Source organism: Lutzomyia longipalpis, chromosome 3 (assembly GCF_024334085.1).
Source record: "Lutzomyia longipalpis isolate SR_M1_2022 chromosome 3, ASM2433408v1".
In the NCBI taxonomy this organism is placed as follows: domain Eukaryota; kingdom Metazoa; phylum Arthropoda; class Insecta; order Diptera; family Psychodidae; genus Lutzomyia; species Lutzomyia longipalpis.
Genome location: NC_074709.1, coordinates 9,110,846 through 9,134,585, shown reverse-complemented (window position 1 = coordinate 9,134,585; position 23,740 = coordinate 9,110,846). Strand labels below are relative to the sequence as shown.

Sequence of the window (23,740 nt, the reverse complement as noted above, 5' to 3'; positions counted from 1 at the left end):
AACGCAGTGGTACTTGACCCTCCACTTGAAATAGTTAGTGAATTATTTTGTTAAAGAAATTTTTCCAGGAAATTTTAATTTGCAAAGGATATCATTGTAGGGATGATATTCTATCGATTTGCAAAAAATTTGGTTTCAAAAAAAATTTTTTCCTATGAGTTATCAAAGAAATCCTCCGGAGGTGTATCAAGGGGTTTTCAGGGGGATCCTGGGGCTACGGTTTGGGGTCCCTTGGCCAAATTATCACTCAAATCGGTCAATATTGAGTTCCCCTAGGGGACTGCGTTGAAAAAATTAAAAAAGAAGCATTATTGGCTTTAAAAACTCAAATGGACCTATTTGAACTTCGCTTCATTTTTGGCCATTTTTCAGATTTTTGCCCAAAACTTCCCCAGGATCAAAATCCTGTGGATAATTTGAACATATTCTATTGTAAAAGGATGTAGGCTATACTTTTTGGTTGATTTTGGATTAGGTTTCCCAATCATCTGACCAAAATCAAGCAATAATAGGCCGGACCTATCTAAATTTCGTCCACTGTATACCTTGGCCGTGAGCCAGAGTTGTTTTTGAAAAATTACTCACATTAATTTTGTCTCTTTCTCTGTCCTCTTGGTGATTTGCCCGAAAATTGATTTTTTTGTTGTACATCTTGGATTTATGGAAAAATGGAATTTCTTTTTTTTATGATGATACACCCCCAAATAAATCATTTGTTACACTGTCCATCATGGAGATATCTCCACCCCTATTGCTTTCACAGATTTGTCCATTATTTTATGGTTTCTCTCCACTATGTGGATTAAATCGTTATGTTGTAAGTTGTATGATGTGTCAGTATTTCAATTATGCTTCCGATATGGCTCAATTGAAAGCTCTGCAATTGTTGTATCAGCTTAAGAAGCCCCTAATTGGCGACAATATTGATAATTAGGGATTCACTAAAAATTCTCCAATTAGCAATTTTACTCCAAAACTAATTTTTCTTTAAAGAAATTTCTTCAAGAAGTTGAGAAAGTTAAAGGTCACACCTTCTGAATTTATTTCTTTCATTCAATTAATTTCTTTCAATGTAATACACATATGACCCGTGTTTTGGGGAAAACAATAATGAAAAAAAAATATCCCAAAGAGCATTACGTAAAAGACAAGAGAGAATTGGGCAAGAGAACAAAAACTCAATGACGTGATAGTGGAACATGTCCACTGTGGTAGCCAAGAAGACCGATAAAAAGAGAATGTCTGTGAAGAGCCACATCACATTCTCCGCAGTTCACTTTCTTTGAAAGTTTTGTATTTAAAAAGACGCCTAGAGGCTGAATTAAATTTCCCTCTCTATCAGTTTCGCAAGATCTGTCTTTTTTTTCCAACAACTTTTCATGGAAATTTTCCAAAACTTTGCCCAAAAGGAGTTTCCCCCCAAAAAAAATTGAGCATCATTATTGATTAAAAACTTAAAGTCATTTAAAAGTTTCCTTTCCCACATTTTTTTTTCATAAAAAAAGAAGAATAAGGAAAATTTTAATAGAATTTTATTCAATTTTTGAGATTTTCTATTATATTATCTAAAAGCTTGTCACTTACACATCGCACATTGTATTCATCTTTAGTCAATTTTCTGCGCAGGTAATGATTTGTTGCACGTTATCCATGCTATATATGTAACTATACATAATATATGGTGTACAATTTCTCCGTATAATATACTTTCACCCTCTTAGGGATGCTTTTAAAATTAAATTAGCCATAATCTTCACCTCAAGTGTCTGTGGTCTCATATACAGCACACGATCGATTGCAATAAACAATTCAAGTCTTTGCCCACCCAGGGGTATAGTTTGTCGAAAGTTCCCTGTGTGATATGTTTCTTCACACTAAAAGAACGTTGATTTCCGTGCACATAAGGGTGACATGTTGAGGGTGCACGAGGGGGTGGGGTGTAACCTACTTTTACTGCGAAAAGAAGAACTTTGATTGGGCGCAAAAAAAAGTTGCTAAACTTAATGCTTATTTTTTTTCACCCTCATTTTCACTCCAAACGCCAAATGGTCGACGTCACGCATATTTTTCACTATTTACGCATCGGTAGACATCTAGAGAAAATCCATGTGACGCCACTACTGCTGTCTCGCAGAAGCACAATGATGAAAAATTCGGGCACAATGACGAGGAGCTTTTCATGCGTATATATACACAGAAGAAAACTTTCCATCCATACATCTTTCGTGGATGAAGGAAATTTCCTAAAAAATCAGCATTGTGGGAGTTGAATGATGCAAATTAGTGAGCGGAAGTAGTTTAAATGTGTTTCCACGAAGCCATACGAGATGGCAGTGATGTCGCTTTGAAGAGTTTCCGGTTGGCGTGTGACTTGAATTTAAAATAAAAAAAAGCTCCCGCGACAAATTTTCCCCATTTTCACATTTACGTAGGAAAATTGCAATATGTATGTTAAATTTGTGCAATTGGATGAATTTTTCTGGGACATTTTTGTGTAAATTTGGAATTTTACAAATTTGCACCCCAAATTGGCCATTCCTTTCCGCCTCATTGTTATTTATTCGAAGCTTTTTTTCATGCGGGAGTAGGAAATTATTTTATTCTCTCTTGTTTTTCGCTTTCGTTCATTTCATTCGTTGTCGATAAATTTATTCAAATGACCCATAGCATGGTCAACACGTTGGGGGACTAATAGGGATATAGAAAAAAACTCTCTATTGAGGTACTTAGTTATTCTACATGGTGGAAAAAATTGGAAAAGCTTTTTTATGTCTATTTAAAAATCAAATTATCCAACGTTCATCACCATTATCATTCCAAACTATCATTATTCGAGGCTTAAAAGTAGTGGCTAAACTTTATTAAAAACTATATTTGCTTAATGGAAGAATAATAAAAGAAAATATATAAATTTTTTATCTATTTTTTTATTTTAGTATGTTAGTTCAAATCAAATAAAAATAATTTATTTATCCGATAAAAAACGTAGAGCAGGATGTTTTTTTTTTAATTAAATGTTCAATACACGTGCAAATATCATGATCTATACAGAATATTGCACAAGGGGTGTTTATCTGAATGAAAATCTTCGGATCTTCGGATTATTCGCCAAAGATTCGGATGATTCGCGAAAGATTCGGATTATTCGCCAAGATTCGGATTATTCGCCAAGATTCGCTTGATTCGCCAATATTCGGTTGATTCGCTAAGATTCGGTAGATTCGCCTATATTTTTGGTGCACAAATAACACTTTTTAAGCAAAAAACTATAGCTTTTAAGTATTTCGCGTATTATAGACGTACCTAAAGTATCTAAACGTGTTTGTTTGAATTTTTTGAACTTTATTTAACCCTTGGAATGCGGAGCGGGGTCGTTGAACGACCCCAGCGCTATATTTCGTGTTATATCTCCATAAATATATAAGATACCATTCCCATCTTTTGGAAATAAGTTCTTTGGTTATCTGAGGAGGTTGTGTAAAAATTTCAGCTCAATCCGACCACCACAAGAAAAGTTATTAAGGAAAATGTAGAAGAAGGGAATTCAAAAATTGGTGTAACGGTCATGCTGCGGAAATTTTTTTAGAGCATAAACAACATAAAACATAATTAGAAGCATGTAAATGTGCAAAACAATAAAGAATATTCGAGAAATATTGCCATTTATCACTTTGCGGGAAGTTAGGGGAATGTGGGGAACAGTGAAAAAAAAATTGCAGTTTCTTGGCAAATTTGTCAAAAAGAAATTGTGAAAAATGATTGAAAAATGTTTTTCCCTAATATCTCCTTCTAAGTATTTTAGGGCGGCGAATTTGTGGTGCAGGGTGCAAGAGGACTATATAAGGAATCTATAGGCACTAACCCGACAACTCCAGGTTGTATAGTTTGGGAGAAAATTGGCCTTCTTTTTGGGGTCGTTCAACGACCCCACCTTCGCATTCTACGTAACTACCAAGGCCTCCGCATTCCAAAGGTTAAAGTTTAGAACAACTTTTTTTTAGTAAAAGGTTCTCAAATCGTCGGAAAATTCGATTTTCTAACTTTGGGGCCAAACTGTACTTAAAAGCACTCGAGATATAGCCTTCATTCAGAACTTTTAGAATACTTACAAGAATTTTTTAAATGGCGAAATCTTCTAAACGGTGACATAGATTTTTTTCATTTTTTTGCATGGTAAAAGATATTGAGTCAGGCTACAACATATCAAAATTTAAAAGATTTGCCTAATGGGGATTCGGGGATATTGCCCCTTAATGTTAGGCAATTTTTGTTTTTAATTTTAGCGCCTCTTGCGGCCATTTTTGGAACTTTAAATGTTCTAGACAGTTGTAAGGCTTCTTGAAACCTTTCATTTGAGCTTGAGTTGGTAAAAATCGGTTAAGCCGTTTTCGAGTTATATCGAGAAAACACTTTTTTTGCTTTGGGCCGCCATATTTGCTAAACTGCTTGACCGATTTTCAAGTGTAAATTATCGATGAAAACGTCTCACTGAGCTCTACAACATACTAAAATTTCAGACCTCTAGCAATAAGGGAAGTGATAACGATATTTAAAAATGGTGGACGGCGGCCATCTCGGATATTGAAAATGCGAAAAAATGAAATTTTACACCCACATTTCAATAGAAAAGTTCAAACCCGAAGTCTCTATCTTTTACCGTTCTCGAGCTATAAAGCAAAGTTTAAACCATCACCATCGGTACGCCGGGTGGAACAAAAATGTCATTTCAACTTTTTCGTAATGTGGAGTGACTAAAACACCTAAAACATAACTTATATGAAGTTTGAACGCGGTCTGAGGTAGTCAGTTATTCCGACATTAACTAATTATGAAGAATGTTAATCAAAATTAGCAAATATTTTCCAATATTTTCCAATATTTGCCAATATTCGTGAAGATTCGGATTATTCGCCATGATTCGGATGATTCGCAAAGATTCGTCAAGATTCGCGAAGATTCGCCTAAAATATCCAAAGATTCGCCAGATAAACACTCCTTGATATTGCATATTAAAATGGAATAGAACGAATAACATGACCTATTTTAATACTATAGCTAACAATTAAAAAATACCGAGCTTTGCATTATTTGGAATTATAATGTGAAACTATGCACAAATGTCGCTCGTACATGTGACGATTACCTATATTCATATTATATAACAAAAATTTGTTTTAATCCTTTCAATAAAATCAAACAAATGCTAAAGCTTTGGTATATGTTCATTAACACAAAAATTAAACTTTACAATGTTTCATCTGTATTCTTGGAATACTTTCAGGGAAAAAAATCATCTAAAATGCCCTAAATTCACGCTGAGATTGTCACATTCTCTAATTTCTTCATTAATTGTCTTTTAAGTCTCGCTTATGAAAGCATAAAAGCTTTAGTTTGTGATTGTAAAACTAATTCGATGTTATTTATTGAGAAAACGTGTTTGGCATAGAAATGATTTTTTAGCAAAATCTCTTGGCAATTTCCCATTTTTCACATAAAAATCTCTCAATTTCGCTCTCGCGGTTTTCAAATGCGCACCCAAGGAAAAATTTTGCCACACATTGAGACATTCTGAAAATATATATATATGTATGTACATCATTCTTGTATTGTAAGAATACCATAACACGACAAATGATGAGGTGTCGAGGAGAGTTGAAATTCAATTTGCCAAAAAGTCTAAAGTTATTCCACAGCAGAAGTTTTAGCTGTGATTCTTTCTTCAAAGAAGCACAGCTTCTGTGTACACTCAAAAATCCAAAGTCGTCAGATCGGGCTCAAACTTGGGATGACCACGAATTAGGGTCCCCACATTCCAAAAAACGTATGCGCCAAAAATTGGTCCGTCCGTCCGTCCGTCCGTCCGGCCGTCCGGAACCTTTCGCTAAATTACAAGAGAACGGTAATAGATAGAGACTTGCGGTCAACGGCAAAGTTCATATATCAGGTGGAAGACATCCGATTATGAAGTCAAATCTGACCCCCCACCCTCCCGTCCGCCATTTTGAATAACCTCAAAATTTTGTTTTGCCTATATCTCAGCCCCTGTAATAGCTAAAAATCTGAAATTTTTATATGTTGTAGGGGACATCAACACCTTTCCAACGATACCTCATTTTCGAAAATCGGCCAAGCCGTTTAGTCAATATGGCCGCCACAATTTTTCATCGAAAATCGATCATAACTCGAAAACGGCTTGACCGATTTTGATCAACCCGAGCTCAAATGAAAGATCTCAAGAAGCCCTACAACCCCTCGGAACATCGCAAGTTCGAAAAATGACCGCAAGTGGCGCTAAAATCTAAAACAAAATTTTCGATGAGTTTTCGATGAATATCTCGAGCACGGCTTTATAGATTTGCTTCATATTTTGATATGTTATAGTTGGCTATAATATCTTTCATCATGCCAAAAATGAAGAAAATCTATGTAACCGTTCCGGAGATATCGCGTTTTAAAGTTAACATGTCATATCTTGAGTTGCATAAGACCAACGCCCCGCGAAGCGGGGCGTTTTATATATACACATATAAAAGTAAAGTAAAATATATATAAATGCATAGATATATACATTATATATACATATAAAAATGCAAAGATAAAGATATATAAACTGCAAATATAAAAATTAAATATAGCATGGATGGAACAGTATAAAGCGAAAGAACGGTAAGTAAAACTTACAGGCTGTGATTCTTTCTTTGTCAATGAAATGTGAAGATGGCAGAAAATTGAGGATGGGCAAATTTTGAGGAGAGACTTACTCGTGAGCCGAATCACAGCCAACGCCCTCCACGATTCAGACTTTCTTCAAAATTTCAGCGCGTTGGCTGTGATTCTGCTCGCGAGTAAGTCTCTCCTCAAAATTTGCCCATCCTCAATTTTCTACCATCTTCACATTTCATTGACAAAGAAAGAATCACAGCCTGTAAGTTTTACTTACCGTTCTTTCGCTTTATACTGTTCCATCCATGCTATATTTAATTTTTTTATATATTGACAATAGGGGGTGTAATTTTTTCTTCTTCTGGAAAATTGACATGAAAATGAGTATCAAAAAGACATTTTGAAGAGGAGGGGCAGGGGTAAAAATTTTGCTGACATTTCCAATTTTCCGGAAAAATTTTCCAATTTATCTGTAGAAATACGCGGGTAATTTCCCGAGCAATGGAAAATTTATGACGTATACGGCGTCCAGCAGAACTTGAAGAAAGCTTTTTTTTTTATCGCAAAAAAATGAGGAATAAACTTTAAATTTCTTTGCAAATTGATGCAATCATTTGTGGTAACAATTTCCAAAGGGATTTTTTTCTCACAATCTGAACTCTTCCATCGTCTTTGAATTTGCAATAAAAGCCAAAAAAATCACGCTGAGGCAACAGAAGGGAAATCTCAGTGAAAAGAAGCTGGGTAAAGAGACCATATTCCAATGTATATATGTAGAGCTTTAGAGCTATATAGAAAGCTTCAGCGCTATATGCGGAATGCTTCATGAAGAAAACATGCACATTTTGCGAAAGTTTGCGTCTAAAAAATAAATAATAAAAAGCTCATAAGCTATATGTTGCATTCACAATGGGAACTTGCTCACAAATCAGCCCAAATGTTTTAAATGAAGTTTTCATGGTATGGACGTGACGCAGAAACTTGTTGTACAGTAAAGTTTAAAAAATTTAATTAAATATTTTTAAACTCTTTCATTGAGATTCAGTATGTATTATTTGAAAACTAATTATCTTAAACTAATTTTTGTGACAAATTCTGTCCAAATGTAAAAGATTCTTCTAAGAAAATTCCTAAATTATCTGTTAGAAATTCAGAAATTCTTGATCTCATTAGCAAAAACTTAATATTAAGTATTTTATCACACCATCCCCTCTGTGAGTCAGGTGTGAAACCCTTGTATACTAACTGATTAGTTGCGATAAATCCCATAGCTATTAATTGCTCTCTTTCACAGCTGGATTCTTGGAAGTGGAGCTCTATAAAAAATTCAAGTGCTACGTGTGAAGAGAAATGCACATAGGGTGGGAAGGATAGTTTATTGTGGTTTGAATGCAAAAAGAGCACAAAGAAGGAAAAATCAATGAGCCATCCCTTTCTATTCAGATAATATCCATTTAAATCAATAATTTGTTACTGCGAATACACCTGCGACCCTCTCGGTGGAATATCCCTCTCTAGATGGGGGGTTTTTCCTAGCTGGTGTGGTTAGCCCTCTCTTTTCCGTGTGATTTGCATGCGGACGGTAAGGGGGTGGGGATGGTACAACGGTGGGTTTATGATTCACCGGGGGTTGACATGGTTGGAAATTTATTCTCTTCGCCATTCGATCCGCATGCAAAATATGCGCCAAGAGGCGCCTGGTGGAGGCGCCAAAAGAAGAAAATTTGCCATGAGAGTCCGGATAATTTATTAAAAATGACTCCCAGGCGTTCAGTGTGTAGTAATATGTCTACGGACCGTGACTAGCGACCAAAATCACTTTGGAAGAGAATAAGCTTTTCTGTTGTTGTATCGTACAGGAATGTATGAATTATATTTTTCTTTTTTTTTGTGGAACTTGAGGAAAAACTCTGCTACATATTTTGCGGTTAAATACTTTTATCTGGCTCTTCCTGTCCACTGCAGCAGCCATTCATAAAAAAAGCTCGTAGACAAAAAAAAGAGATTAAAGCTTTTAATTAATTTGTATTGTAAAAAGCGCTTTCTGTCGATTTAATTGTTTTAACACATAATTCCCTCACAAAGTTTTATGCCATGAAAACAGACTCATATATGTATAATTCACAGGGTACAATTTAAATTAGTTTTCATTAAAGCACATCTTTCCAATTGAACGTTTTTAGCTTCGTGGAACAACTATATGGAACTTGGTGGTACTTTATATGTTCCAATTTATGAATAGACTTCTTTAATACACAGGCTGTGAGAGAAAAATTCCCACTGTTGAATCCCTAATGACTCTGTAAAAGCCAATGACCATTGCAACCATCATTGGCTCCTTGTCTTGTATGTGGGGTACTTTAAAAAACCAGCACGTTGTCGCGGCGGTTTTCTACGTTTGCGCATGGGGTTGATTTTTCTTGGAATGGGCACACAATATATGGGGCGGCCGTGGTGGGTTGAAAAGCTCGAGCTTTCCCGAGAGAGAGAGAGGAAGAAGCCGAGAGCGAAGGCACATATTGAATGGGGGAGATTCTCTTTGTGGATTTTGGATTCTAACTCGCAGTAAAATACGAGCATCGCGACAGTTTGCACGCTCCCTACATACTCCTTTGGGTCGTTGAGCCCCGCAGAGTCCGCTTAATTGATTTTCTCTTCCTTGGGCAAAATCATCACATAGAAAAAGAGAAACTTCTGTGTGCTCCATTTGTGGGCTGCACACTTTAGGGATTTTCTTTTTTCAAGAAAAAGGCTCCTTTTTGTAGTATTTTAGAGCATTTAGCTCCCCCAGGGAGAGAGTGCTTTTATGGAGGAATTGTGTTGTGGATGCAAAGTGCGAGATTTTCGGTGCAAAACTCCCGTCTGCACGACCCCAGAAGCCCCCATCTTGGTGAAGTGATTTGCAGGTGTGGTAAAAACGAAGGAACTTTCTTTTGCAAAAGCCATCCTGGACCATGAAAAAGTTTTCTCGGTGCCACTGACGACGACACCTTGTCTACCATTTGTGTGTGGAGAGGAAAATCAGAAAGGGAAGAGGCACACAAGTTTAGTAAATCAAAACCAGAGAGGATGAGTGTGAAGAAAATTGTGCGCAGCATTTCACAATATTCCGTATTGAGGACCTTTCGTGCATGGGCGGAACAAAGATGGTGCTCTGAGGTGCAAGTGGGTGTCCGATAAGACGGCTAAAAGCGCCCCGTGGGACTCAGCGGTGTGTGCCAGTGACGCCTGGACGGGGCCCCAGGAAGCGCGGCCCAAAATGAGCAAGACGGGCAGCTCAGACAGCACCAGTGTCCCACTGATAATCACAACAAATGAATGTGGGGGATCTGCGCGTGCCACCACCGTGTCCACGAGTCCCGAATTCGGGGGGCCAGATCTCGATGATGTGAGCTTCCGGGCCCCCAAGTCGTGCCGGAGCTTTGTACGATCGAAAAATCTCGGTAGTGAGCATCGCAACAAGTCGGTGCCACAGAATTTGCAGGTTTGATGGATGCTAATCATCCTTCATTGCAATCTTTTCTTGGAAATGCCGCGAGACGCCTAAAGCTCATCCCAGGAAAAACCGAATTTTATCCTACCGCCCTCTCTTCCCCCGCGCTCGCTCTCTACCTGCAAAGACATGCAAATCCACCCTCAATTGCGTGAAAAACCACTCGGTGTTTGAAATTCAATCTCAAAGCATCCAAAAAGCCAATGTAATCCATCCACTCCCACCAAACAGATACATTTGGTTAAGCCCTCTGGGTTCACTGGATTCGCCATCTAGGCACCCAAAAAACCACTCCCCCGCCCCATTCGCACCATCCACCCATTTAATGTTGGTTCATTTCGATACACAAGAGCGGTGAAATTTGTGGAACATTTTGTGAATGAAAAGCGCATGAGCAGGAAAAGATTCACATATTTGGAAGCTTTGGCAAACAGCATTGTTGAGCACAAAAGAACTCACTCTCATAGATGTCTGTATGGCACCCTCCACGTACCCACCACCTCCCCCCGAAAAAAGTGGAACGAGTGGTGGAACATTGAAGGAATACCACAACAATATCTACTGCTAGGCCAATATGAGCTTTTATAGTGCGAATTGACTTTCATTAAGCTTCCTTCCATGACCCCATTTGTAAACATTTCGCGTGTACCCCACGAGGTTCTAATTTCCATGCCCTATACCCTCCCCCCGCCCATACCCTTGTACATTCAGATAAAGGGTATGTGTGTAAAGGGTGGTTAGATGATTGCTCATTGATTATCGCCAGCTGGGTAAATGGCACAAAGTTTGAGTTCTTAAGGGGCAATTAATCTTCGGAGACACTATAACTACCCCATTGTGTTACATAAAATGAGATGTCTTCACCAGAAGTTTAAGTATCTGTTAAACATTCTTATTTTTTTTTCACTTGAATGGATATTGCTTGAATTTCCGGAAGAAGGGAGCTTTTATTTATTGATTTTATTTTAAAGGGAAAGAGTATTGAAGCTCTTCTTAAATTATTTGCAGAATTTATAGCTATTTATCGGCAAAAGGATTACGTATACATTTTGATGTTTTAGCTAAAAACAAGCTTAAAGTGATGGTGTAGTGAAGTAAATTGGATTATGGTGAAACAGAATACAACGTTAAAACTGTCTGAGAGAATTCAATCAAGGATTAAATTGTTCCAAATAATCTCTCGTAACCTTAAAGGGAATTTTGTGGGGAAATTTTGCATAATCACAATGACTTTTCCTTGCAAAATGATTAAAGACTTTGCAAGAGAAATTATTGAAGTGAAAAAATTTCTGAATATTTTTCTGCTTCTTTCTATAGTACGTAATATATGAAAATGCAATCGCATCAGAGAGATAAAAAAATCCCTAAAAGAAGTTGAGACAGAAGCATTTCATCAACAATAAATCAACTCAACTAGAAGTAAAGAGATCAGACAGAGAAAAATGGTTTTGTTGAAAGAATTTAAAGAGAAAAAAAAAGAAACTTATCAATCTGTGAGGGAAAATATCTGCAGAAAAAAGCGAGGGGGGAAAACCCATGGAAATCCATCGCCAGTTGGCATCATATAAAACATTCACAATGTTAGTTGACTTGAGGGTTGTATGAAACGGTCACCGGGCCAGACATCTGGGCGTCGTGGTTGGAATTGGATGTGGACGCAAAATGTAGAGAAATGTTCAAAACGTTCCGTATCAAGGGCAAGCAATTAAAACACCCTCCACAGCATATGAATTATTCACAATGAGTTGCGTTAAAGAGACGTACGAAAAGTGCGGGGTTCATGGAACACAAAGGTCAATTCAAATGGGAAGTTTCACGTAGAAAACTTCACGAGAGCTTTTCAATATTATATATTTACTTATGTATCGGCGGAACGTGGAATTGATAAAATCAATATTGATTTGTAGAGTAAAAAAAATGAAAGCTAGTGTAGATCAGCTTTATTAACAATATCCTTCAATCATATATAATACGCAAAAGCTCTACTGACTCGTCCCTCCATGGTGAACTTTTGCAAAAGTATACAAAAGCTTTTGGAGAGGTGAAAACGTGCCAAAGAGGGTGACAGACGAAGTGTGAATTGGATAACACTGGCGACATTTGCCAGCATCTTAATAAAAATAAACCTCCCCAACATTTTTATATTGCCCCGAGCTTTCGCCTCAATCATCCCACTCCTCTCGTAAAGCCTCCACGCGATTTCCCTCAAATACAATTCCACATGGTCGGAGGGCTTCCAAAAATCTTGCGATTCTCATTTTTTTTATTACACCTCCGCGCGACCTCAATTTCACCGCCAAGTTTGTATCAGAGGGTTGGAAGGAAAAAAAATGTTACAAATTATGAATTGCTGACGTTGAAGAAATCGATAGGTTTTTCACGTGATCCCGGGTGGTGTGCTTGAGGAAGCATGGTGTATTGTTTAATTCACAATTTAGACGCCCTACAATTTTTTTAACACTGTTTTTCCATATAGTGAAACCCTAGAATTAACTGAAAAAATGTGTTCGAAATAATAGCAGTTTGAACACGTTTAATTTCAAAGAATTAATTTATGTAGAAGGTATCAGTGAAATAAGACAGTTTAAGCTTTAAAACAATGGTAATTTCTTGGAGGGGAAATAAAAATCTTCATCAAGATTAACCCAGATATGTTCAGGAATACTTGAAAAGTTCATAAAGTGCTACTTCTCAAGCAAAGTTCTTGCAATTTTCTCACAAAAACCTTAAAATTCTTGTGAAATTTATAAACTTTTTATGCTATATTTTCATACACTCAACGTTAGAAAAGTAAATTTTGGTTAACTTCTTCTTTAAATTTGTGGAAGAAGTAGAAGATTAAAATTCAAGTTTAAAAAAAATTGATCAATAAAATTTTTACTTAAAAAAGCGAAAAAACTGCTATTATTGCGAACACGCTGGCAAATTTCTTTAGCATATATAGTAAAAGCTCTATTTTGCGGCATTTCCAAGTATACTCTCCTTAGATTGATTTTCTTAGACACCTCCCATATATCAAGTTAGAATTTTTGTCCCACACCGTGTTGTGAGGAAATTAGAATTTTCCTCAATTCATTGTTGGGTGAGTGGGGGGTGTTTGATGGGAAATGTAATTTTCCCTCCTTTCCGCTATCAACATCCCTCCCATGCATTGTATGGTGTATTGTAATAAAATGGAATGCATTTTGATGGTGACATCCGTGTGTCTTCTTTTGCCGCCCCAGGCCACAGAGAAATGGTCAAGTGTTCGCCTGAGTACAGATTCGAGGAATAAAGTTAAAATTGAAAATCACATTTCGACACACTCAAATTTGAATCTCAACGGATTCGGCACGGAAATACCAAAGGCTCACCTTGTTGGCAAAGAGGTAAATTGGTCCACAAAATGCTTTGATGGTGGTAAATTGGTGCACAATTTGTCTATTTCTCTGTAATTTACATCATTAACACACACACACTACACACATTTATATGCATTTCCATGTCACATCATAGCCTCTCTCTATCTCTGCACAAATTAAGAGCAAGCTCATATAACAACCTGAGTTCATTTTGCAATACAACATTAATTACAAAAGGATTCAGTGTTGTGAAAGAAAACCTCAATCTAAACGCCAGTCTTTCGTCAGTCTTCTGTGTGAAAGTTCATTTTCAACAAATGAGCATACAAAGGAAACTTTCTTGGAAGAAATGTCATTAAATTTTGATTCCTAATTGTTCTCCCCCAACGTGTAGACACTAGAATTGATCCCAAGAACACAAACTAAAGTAACTCAATAAACACCCAATGTCAGCATAACGTATGTAGTGTAGGTTTTCATGGGAAAACATAAAGCACAAACTTTACATAAACTAAAAGCGCGAAATAACAAGGAAAATTGATGATTTTCCTCCCTCATTCAGCTCCCACTGGTTATACTTTTACAATAAAATTCAGAATTTTCACACCAGTTCACTTCACTATTGCCAAGTTCTAAATGGAACTTCTACAACAACTGCGAGGGGGAATGGGGGAAGTTGACAGTGGATTTCCCAGAAAACTAACTAAAAGCTCTCCATAACTACTTGTGCGACAAGATAATTAACTATATACTATCGTTGGGAATATAAATGAACACTCCTAAATGAAATAACAATTTTCCGCAAACCATCATATTGTTTAATTTCACATCTTCCTTGATGGGGGATTTTCCAGAATTTTCTTCTTTATTTTATGTTTGAACGGATTTTTTTTTAATTATTTTATTTTTCTTTCAAGCATTTGTCTTTTAAAATTCTCAAGAAATATTTGTAAGAGAAGAGAAAGATTCAACTGAAGAAATATCTCTCAGTATGTATGCTTAAAAGCTCAAAGCTTCAAAGTAAAAGACTTTTTTTTCCTTAAAGATTGATGAGCATCAGAAAAGTTGACCCACTTTTCATTCCACATGATCCAATATAATTTAAAAAAATAGTATAGCGGGTATGGGTCTCTCGTTGAATGTATGTGGCAAAAGCGACTGGATTATTAGAAATCAATTTCACTTTACTTAAACTTTATGCCGACATATAGCAAAGAGGCACCATATTTGAAATAAATCTCCATTGAATCATCTTTCTTAGAAAATGTTTTCACGAAGGAGGGGGAAATTTGATTGAATTTATTCGCAATTTTTATAGCTTAGAAAACGTATAAGAGCATGTTGAAGAATAGTTTAATGTACGGAAACTGTATCGATTTATCGAGGAGGTTGTTTACAACCCCTAAAAAAAGAGAATAAGCTTAGTCGAATAGCACGAGAGCTCTTCTCCTCATCTACATATTTGATTTTATTAAACTTGATATAACTTTTGCAAGAATAAGGACACTTTTTTTTCGATGGGGGTTGTACTCAAAGTTTTCCTTGTGTGGGTGAATAATAAATAATAAACGAATGAAATGTTGGGGAAAAAAATCATTCGTATGAAATGATCAACAGGTGCTGTTGAAGAGAGAAATTTTACCCAAAAATCCATACAGAAAATTGTTTTTCTTTACATTTTCTTTACAATATATTCACAGAGATTCACAGATAAAAAATGATATATTAACAGATTAAATGGAAATATTAAAAATTAGATTTTTTTACCAACTTTTTTTTAACAATATCCATTAATTTATGTTTTTTTTTTCATTTTTAAATACTTTAGTTGTATAGTATTTCTTATTTTAACTTTCGGTTGCATAGCAAGCTCAGTGTGACTAGAAGTAAAATAAAGTATTTATGATATTGGTATGATATTGATAATTTTCCCTGCTTTTCCGGTCGTCGTCAGGAGTAGAAAATTTCGTCCTAAAGAAAGACGTACTTCCCAAAGCTTTCAACCCTTATCCGGGCCTTCCTCAGTGGCTGGAAATGGGTGAATTTCTTTATTTAACAACCGGAAAAAAAGGGAAAATTGTCTCACGCCAGGTTTAAGACAAATATATTGATAATATTTAGGTATTTCTGCCATGAATGGGTTTCTTAAAGATCGGATTGTCGGTCTAAAGCCCGGTTAACTAAATTCATTGAATGCCCTGAGGAAGGACTTAAGTAGTCCGAAACATCGGCCTTTAATATAATTTAGTTAACCGAGCTTCAAACCGAAAATCCGATCTTTTATTGTCCACGGTCGTCCCTTTACTTATTTCTGCCATAATACCATTTATTATAATTATGGCATTTTCCCAATATTTTCTGTAATTTATTGGGTGAGGGGTGATTAGGAGCTCGGTTTATATAAGTACATTTTACCTTGGTGAGAAGCTGAATGGAACTTATTATATCAAGGAAATGAAAGAAGATTCTCAATGGGAAAATTGAGATGAATATAGTGGCAAAATGCATGCACTGCACATAATACTTCTTAAATGTTATGTAATGTGATTCCTAACTTAAGAATACGGGATAAAGGTTTGGTGTTGAAGCAACAAAATGAAAATTAGAAGTAATGACAAATTATTGATGCAAATCATTCCAGGTATTATCCTTGGGCGCTGATGTCCTGCCCGAATACAAACTACAGAGTCCACGAATACACAAGTGGACCATCCTGCACTACTCCCCCTTTAAGGCGGTATGGGACTGGATTATCTTGATTCTTGTTGTATATACGGCCATTTTTACGCCATACGTTGCAGCATTTTTACTCAGTGAGCCTGACTTCAATCAGAGACGCAATCGTAAATATGCTGACGACCCCATTGTGATAATTGATTTAATAGGTGAGTTTTAAATATATGTATTTTATGTACAACATTTGAGAACATGTGGAAAATCTCCGCGCGGTTTACTCACGCGCATACCATTTTCCACGTGATTCCTCTCCTCAAAACACAACACCAAAATATTCTCACATTTTGGCATGAATAATAAATCATGCTGTGAGAGTTAACAGATGACCGCGTGTATTTGCAAGAATTCTGCCATTTTCGCGCTTTTTGCCCAAAAGGCAGAATCTAAAAAAAAACAATTTTTTAATAAAACAAAATAATAAAATAAATAATTGAGCAGTGTGATTCTGTACTCTCTACAGAATTACAATTTAACAAAATTTTAATAATTAATAAAATTTGAATTTAAAATAAAATACTAAACGCGATAAAAGTGCATTGGATGTGTACATATTATATCTATATTTAACTCTTTTATTATCTCATTTTTCACAATTAATTCAAATTTCTCATATGTATGTATGTATAACTATATATACTGCAAATTAGGTTGTGTAAAAGCTCCTTCCTCTCTCTCTAAAACAAGTCCCATGTTGCATCCATATGTAGGTAATGAAAAAATGAATATGTTGATCAAATTTAATTTTTATTTTAAAAGAAAATTTAATAAATTACTCACATATCCCCATCCAGAGCACATGGACACCCACACACAATGTTTATGCACTCTTATCACATTTTAATATCTTTAAAAAAAAATATTCCCATGATGTAACCAGCGATAACACTCAATTTCTCTTAAAAAATTAATTAAATTGCCTCAATTAATGTAAAAATATATATAATTTCCCATTAATTTGCATTGTGTAACAACAAAAATTAATGAGAAAACAACAAAAAGCTTTTAAAGTTAATAAAAAGACCTTGTAAAATTTCAAATGAAAAGTAGTGAATTACATATTTTTTATTAATGTAAAATTAACGAGACTATTACAAGGTTTATGATTCATTCGATTTCAGACAATTATAGGGTAGGTTTTTCTTCTTACTAACAACCCCCTAATTTCTTTTCATTATGTCATAATGCGAGAAATAATTCTCAAATTACGGCAATAATGCATTAAGGAGTTTCCTCGACAATTTATTACACATTTATTACAAAATTCCATCTTCTGACAGGGGGAGTTTCCTATTCAGGATAACAGATTTTATTTGGAAAAAAAACCAATTGAGGGTTTTTTTTATTCTTTTTTATCCAGGCGGAAAGTTGAAGGAAAACTATGAAAAAAATCATAAATTTTTGATTTATTTTTTAATTATTTTCCTTTTCAAAATTCATTGTTTTATCCAACCAATTTTTGGTAATAAAATATTATTAATTGCTTTCAAAAAATTGCCAAATAAATCTTAAAAATTTATTATTTAGGTGGATGCTCCATTTTATGAAGATTTATTTAAATAATCTATTGTTTAGGTTAACCAATATTTTTAATAAATTAATTCAATTTTGTTCTATTCAATATGAAAATTAGTTTCATTTTTTTCTCTCCTTTTTATTGTTCATAAATATATAAATAATTAAAATAAAAAAGAGCCATAAATTTGCCACCCACAGAAAATTTATAGATTTAATTTGAAACACAAAATCCTGGGAATGGTATTGCTGAATTTTCATTCAGATAAAGAATTAAACTTTGGATAATATTTGTGCATGAAGAAATGAAAGAATTCAGCAAAGTATACCTAAATATTATTCTGAATCTTCAAAAATTTGTTAATCGCTCAACAAAACCTCCCACGCTTTTAACCTCTTATTATTTAGATTTTAAAACGCTTCGCCCTTTCCCGTCTTTTAGAAACATTTAACTCTCGTAGAGCTCGCTTTCTGTGCTATTATTTCTCTAGGGAAAAGAAATTCAAAAGCTCTGCTGAACTCGATGCAAAGCTCCTAATCTTTCTTTTTATTAAACCCAATCATCCCAGGATAAAGCACACATCCATTTAAAAGAAAATAATTTTGCACGAAACATTAATAATTTAGTGATCAATCATTAATGTGAATAATAATATATGTATGTATACTTTTCAGGGGTAGTGTAAGAACATTAAAATTATTCTCATTATTTCCATTTTGAAAAGAAAGAAAAAACGAATTTCATTGAATTAATAAGAATTTTTCGTAACTATTTTGTGTCTCTTTGCAGTGGATGTTACATTTGTGATAGATATTTTAATAAATTTTCGCACAACATTTGTTAATGGTCAGGACGAGGTTGTTTCTCATCCTGGCCGAATAGCTGTGCACTACTTAAGTGGGTGGTTTCTCATCGATTTAGTAGCGGCAATACCATTTGACCTCCTACTGGTCGGAAGTGATACCGATGAGGTGAGTTGCTAATTCCATTTTATTGATCATCGGAATTTTTTTCAACACACAAAAACTACCCCCTCTCTCCCTCCCCCAACACACCTTTTCATACATATATAGAGCACTTCCTGGACCATCCTTCACCTCTCTCTCATTCCTCGTCCAAAGTTATAAAAGTAACCAATTTAAACTTCCTCTGGCTAACACACTCCTCCAAATCAACACGAGATTTTGCATTCTAATGGACTTTTATTGAGGTTAAAATTGATTTTCTAATTGAATTTATATAGAGATTTCAATCATTTTCCTTTTATTTTAAAATTTGGCCTACACCGTGATATGTATAATTTTCTTTTCTTTTAATAAAAAGATTTTTTTTTCTTTTGTAAAACTCTTTTCAATTGATCAGCAAGAGAATAATTAAATTTTTGTTAAATTAAATTTAAAAGAAAATCTTCTGGATGAATTAATTCATTATGTAGGCGTATATCGGTGTTAACCAATTTTGTATTGAATGTTTGCATCTCTAGTTTGTTCTATTTTATTTATATTTCATTTAATTTAATCATTTTTTTACATTTTCTTTTCTATCCCTTTTTTGTCTTCCCACATCATCATCAATTACTTGACCTTTTTAGTATTACCGAAAAAAAAATCCATCCTCACTCAACTGGATCATGTTTTATGTTATAAAAAAAACATACGAAATGCCTTAAGTGAAAATCAAATGAAAAAGATTCAGAAATCCCCAAGAAATCCTTTTAAAAAATATCATGATGATGAATAAAACTCATTGCTTAATCTGGAACTTTCTTTGAATCCTAGTATTTCTTTTATTCGATGTAAAATTGGTTAATAAATTTGAGGATGAAGAAAATCCTTTTTTCCTCCTCGTCCCACATCACGGTATGAGTGGCAATTGGTGAAAAATCGATAAAGAGAGAAAAACAAATTTAAACGCAATAGAAGTACATTGAGAGAGGCGTAGAAGAAGAAAAGAGGTACTAACACCAGCAATTTATTCCTTATTATGTATTTAACTTTGCTATTGTGAGCCAAGAAGAAAATTTAATTTCCTCTATTTGTGTTATTTTTTTCAATTAGGTATTTATATAAAAAAAAATCTCGCTTACAAGTTGCTTTTCAATACACATTTGCCCAATTTATTTATTTCAATTTTTTTTTCGATCAAAGATTGTATAAATCCAAATAAGAGACACTCAAATAAAAAATAAACCACCCCCTAAAGCCTTTTAAACATACATTATTGACTTTTCTGTTCGACAAACATTTTTCTGATGAGATAAAAATATATATAGCATAGCATTTTGTGCAAAGTAGAAAATAAAATAGAAAAAAAGATAAATAAAACATCAAATAAGGTCATGATACATATGAAAAAAAAATGACGTCCATTTTATGTATTTTTACAGCTGGGCTTGGATAAAGACGAGGTATTTCCATATAAAATATTATTTTATTTTTCAATTTCTTATTCATCAATTTTTCCTTTTTTATTGAAATTTTCAATTTTATTTCCCTTTTCAACTTAGAAGAAAATAAAAATCTTTTCATATTTAGAATTCTCAAAAAAAAACACACACCACATACTCTTGTCTTATATATATTCTGCATACACACCACCAGCAATGTTATACACGTTTATGGAATGGCTGTATTTTTTTCTTATATTACACATCATCATCTATATGTAACAACATCTTATGCCCACTCTAAGAAAAACATATAATATTACACAAATTCACAAAAAAAATCACAAATAGAAAACTTTGACCTTTTTCGTTGATTTATCGGCAAAAGAACTTCTCTAGAATATTACGATTCTTTTCCAAAAGGGTTGTGAAAAAATATATATATAAGTATAGCTTTTGATATATTTACAAATATATTAGATATGTTCAACAACAAGAAAGAGTTATTAATGTAAAATTAATTCAATTGCAAACTCGTAACGTGCAAGAAAAAGCTCCAAAATACAAAAATTCATACGAAGAGAAAAGCTTGATAAATAATTCAAGAGAGCAGCAACTGCAATATGGAACAAAACCCAGACATAAGGAAGACTTTTATCATATTTCCAAGAGACATTGAAGACAAACATAATGTAGTGTGAATGAATGTGGAGCTTTTATACCTGCAATGAATGCTTTTTTTATGTAATGTAGCCATAGAAGGATTTCACAAAAGAAACTCAATACATTCCCACGATGGCATTTCTGGTGCATCGCAAAAGGGTCTCAATTGCAGAGACAATATATCAATGTGCGCGAGAACATTGTCTCAAGTCCGTATCTAATACAGCACGAAAATAGTTTTAAATTGATGATAAGCGCACAAACAGATGTTACACGAAGAAAAAATTTCTTTTAATATATTTTCAAAATCATCTCACGTAGCTATGTACATATATATTTTTTATTTCTCTTCTTGTAAATAGTTTAAATTTAAAAAAAAAAAAACAAGCAGCAAGAATAAATAAATGTCTATTGCTTTCAATGAAATACAGAGATTTCTCTTAGAACATCACCCATAAATTTAATCAGCGACACTTAAACTATATACTAAACTCACATTCTTACTATGTATATACCCTAAAAGCTTTGTTGAATTTTATTTTTTATTTCTTTAGGGGAGAGCGGGGTTAAAAAAGTCACTTAAGGGTTTAGAAAAGGCTCAAAATATCATATTTCCCAAACAGATAAAGCGAAATGTATAGTCCAATTCTTTAGGATATTTCTTGCCCTACAACTCTTTCTAAGATCATTTTGTTCTATCTAGCTAGGAAATATGACATTTTAGACTTTTTCCAAACCCTTAAGTGACTTTATTAGCCCCGCTCTCCCCTACACTTTGAATGAAAAGTTTCCCTACAATGTTTTTTTTTTTCTTTTAAATTTCGTTCTAAATGTTCCCCAAGTTTATTTTTTATTTATAATTCGCATCAATGAGAAAACCATCCCTTTTGAAAATATTCTGCATCAACAAACTTTTATTTATTTTATCATATAAAAGAAGCAAAAAAGGATACCCCTTTTGAGAGCTTGTTGAAAAGTTCTGCTGAAAAGGGAGATGAAAGAAGAATTATTTGCGACAATTTCTTCTCTATTTTTCACATTTTTTTTTACCTTTTTATATTTTTTACAATGCAATAGTAATTTGTCAAAGAAATGTAAAATTCACGGAAGCACAAAATTGGATTCAAAAGATTTTGCACTTGAGATAATTCCAAGATATCTCAAATGATGCTTATCCTTGGAAGTTTTGAGTTGATTTTGCTTATATTTCACATGAATAATTTAGTAACATTACTTCAATCCAAAATAAAATTTAAATGTTAAATTTATAGAGTAAAAAAATACAGAATAAAATACTTGGTGTTGGCCATGAAGTGGAACACCAACTAACTTTATTTTTGTTGAAGTTCGCTAGAAAACAATCACATTGAGATATCTTGTTTTCACAAAATTAATATTCTTTCATATTTTCAAGCGTTCTGTGTAATTAAAAAATATATTAGCTGTATTTTCATAGTAAATTATTATTCGCTTCAAGAAATTCTCAATGGTTATTTTTTCCAACAACGGTTATTTTTTCGTGGGAGTTTCCCTTTGGGTAATGTAATGTATTCGACTGAAGCGGAAAATAATAATTACTCAAATGAAAAGAAATTATTTGAAAGGAGGAAAAAGTTCCCAAAGTTCCTCAACATAAGTTTCTCAAACCCATGGGGGAAGAAATATTTATGGAAAAATAATTTTCTGTACAGAAGTTCCTTTCTTTTTTAGCAATTTCCCACAAACAAGAAGAAATCAAAAACTTTAGATTAAAATAATAATATTTTTTTCCAATTTATATATTTTTTTTAAAGTTGATTCATGCATGACTTTTTGAATCTAATAGTGCTACCCCGAGTTAAAGCTCAACGAATTCTCTAGAATTTAATTGCGTAGAGACAGAACTTTCATCTTATATGTAGTTCTTCCCATTAGAATTAAATGGAAGAAACAAAAAGCGAAATGGTATCAAATAATTCTTAGAGATTGTTTTTGTTCTTCTCTTCTCTTCCTCATTACAGACCACAACCCTCATTGGACTACTGAAGACTGCCCGTCTCCTTCGGCTTGTGCGAGTAGCAAGGAAGATCGATAGATACTCAGAATATGGAGCTGCTGTATTAGTCCTTCTAATGGCGACATTTGCTCTCATTGCCCACTGGTTGGCTTGCATTTGGTACAAAAAAAAATTCCTCAAATTTTGTTCTTTTTTTTTAGCATGAATTTTGTTCCCTCGATGAGCATTGAAAGAATTCTAATTTTTTTCTTGTTTAATTTTTTTAATTCTAGGTATGCAATTGGAAATGCTGAGAGACCAATTTTAAAGGCAAAAATTGGATGGTTAGATTCCCTAGCGAGTGATAGTCAAGAATATTATTTTCCCAATGGCACGGGAGGTCCTTCAATTAAGGTAGAAACTTTTATAAGGAAAATCTCTTTATAAGTAAAAAATAATTAGAGCTTAAAGGAAAGGAATTTAGGGATGTTAATTCACAATTAAAACATGAAAATGAATTTACATCAATTCCTCAATAATTCCTTGTCAGACGTTTACCACGTCTTTTAAGATAATGTAGGTATCTAATTAAGTATGTCACACATACATATATAGCATTTAGTGTTAAGTGAAAGTCATTGAAGTAAATCAGACCATAACATTCCTGTCGGTCTACATTATAGTAATTACACAGATTCTCGGAATTACTGTGGAAGCTTTGAGTATCAAACATATAAAGCTCATTTTGAAGGGTTCTTCGAATTAATATCCCTTTGTGGGGAATTCACAAATAAAATCAAAAGTGAGAAAATTTTAATTGAAAATTCCAGTTAAAGCTATAAATTCTGTGAAAATCGACGCATCCATATTGAATTATTTCATTGATATTGCAACTTAATTTCAACCTCGGGAGCTTTTTCAGGATGCTTAAAGCTCCCAATAATATTGACGGGCGCGTTGTCTGTTTGAA

At 34.1% G+C, this 23,740-nt stretch overlaps 1 protein-coding gene across 13 annotated transcripts in view; it reads left to right on the top strand.

The window, feature by feature from the left end:
- Positions 1-23,740, top strand: part of LOC129791795 (potassium voltage-gated channel subfamily H member 6) — a 64,673-nt gene that overhangs the window by 31,472 nt on the left and 9,461 nt on the right. For 10 of the 13 annotated variants that reach the window (XM_055830304.1, XM_055830310.1, XM_055830312.1 and 7 more), the window contains 5 exons: positions 16,139-16,382; positions 18,536-18,717; positions 20,133-20,153; positions 22,796-22,950; positions 23,064-23,184. In XM_055830304.1, the coding sequence (XP_055686279.1) occupies positions 16,139-16,382; positions 18,536-18,717; positions 20,133-20,153; positions 22,796-22,950; positions 23,064-23,184 (723 nt within the window). The remainder of the gene's footprint in view (positions 1-16,138; positions 16,383-18,535; positions 18,718-20,132; positions 20,154-22,795; positions 22,951-23,063; positions 23,185-23,740) is intronic. The other 3 variants (XM_055830307.1, XM_055830313.1, XM_055830306.1) reach the window with 1 other exon arrangement.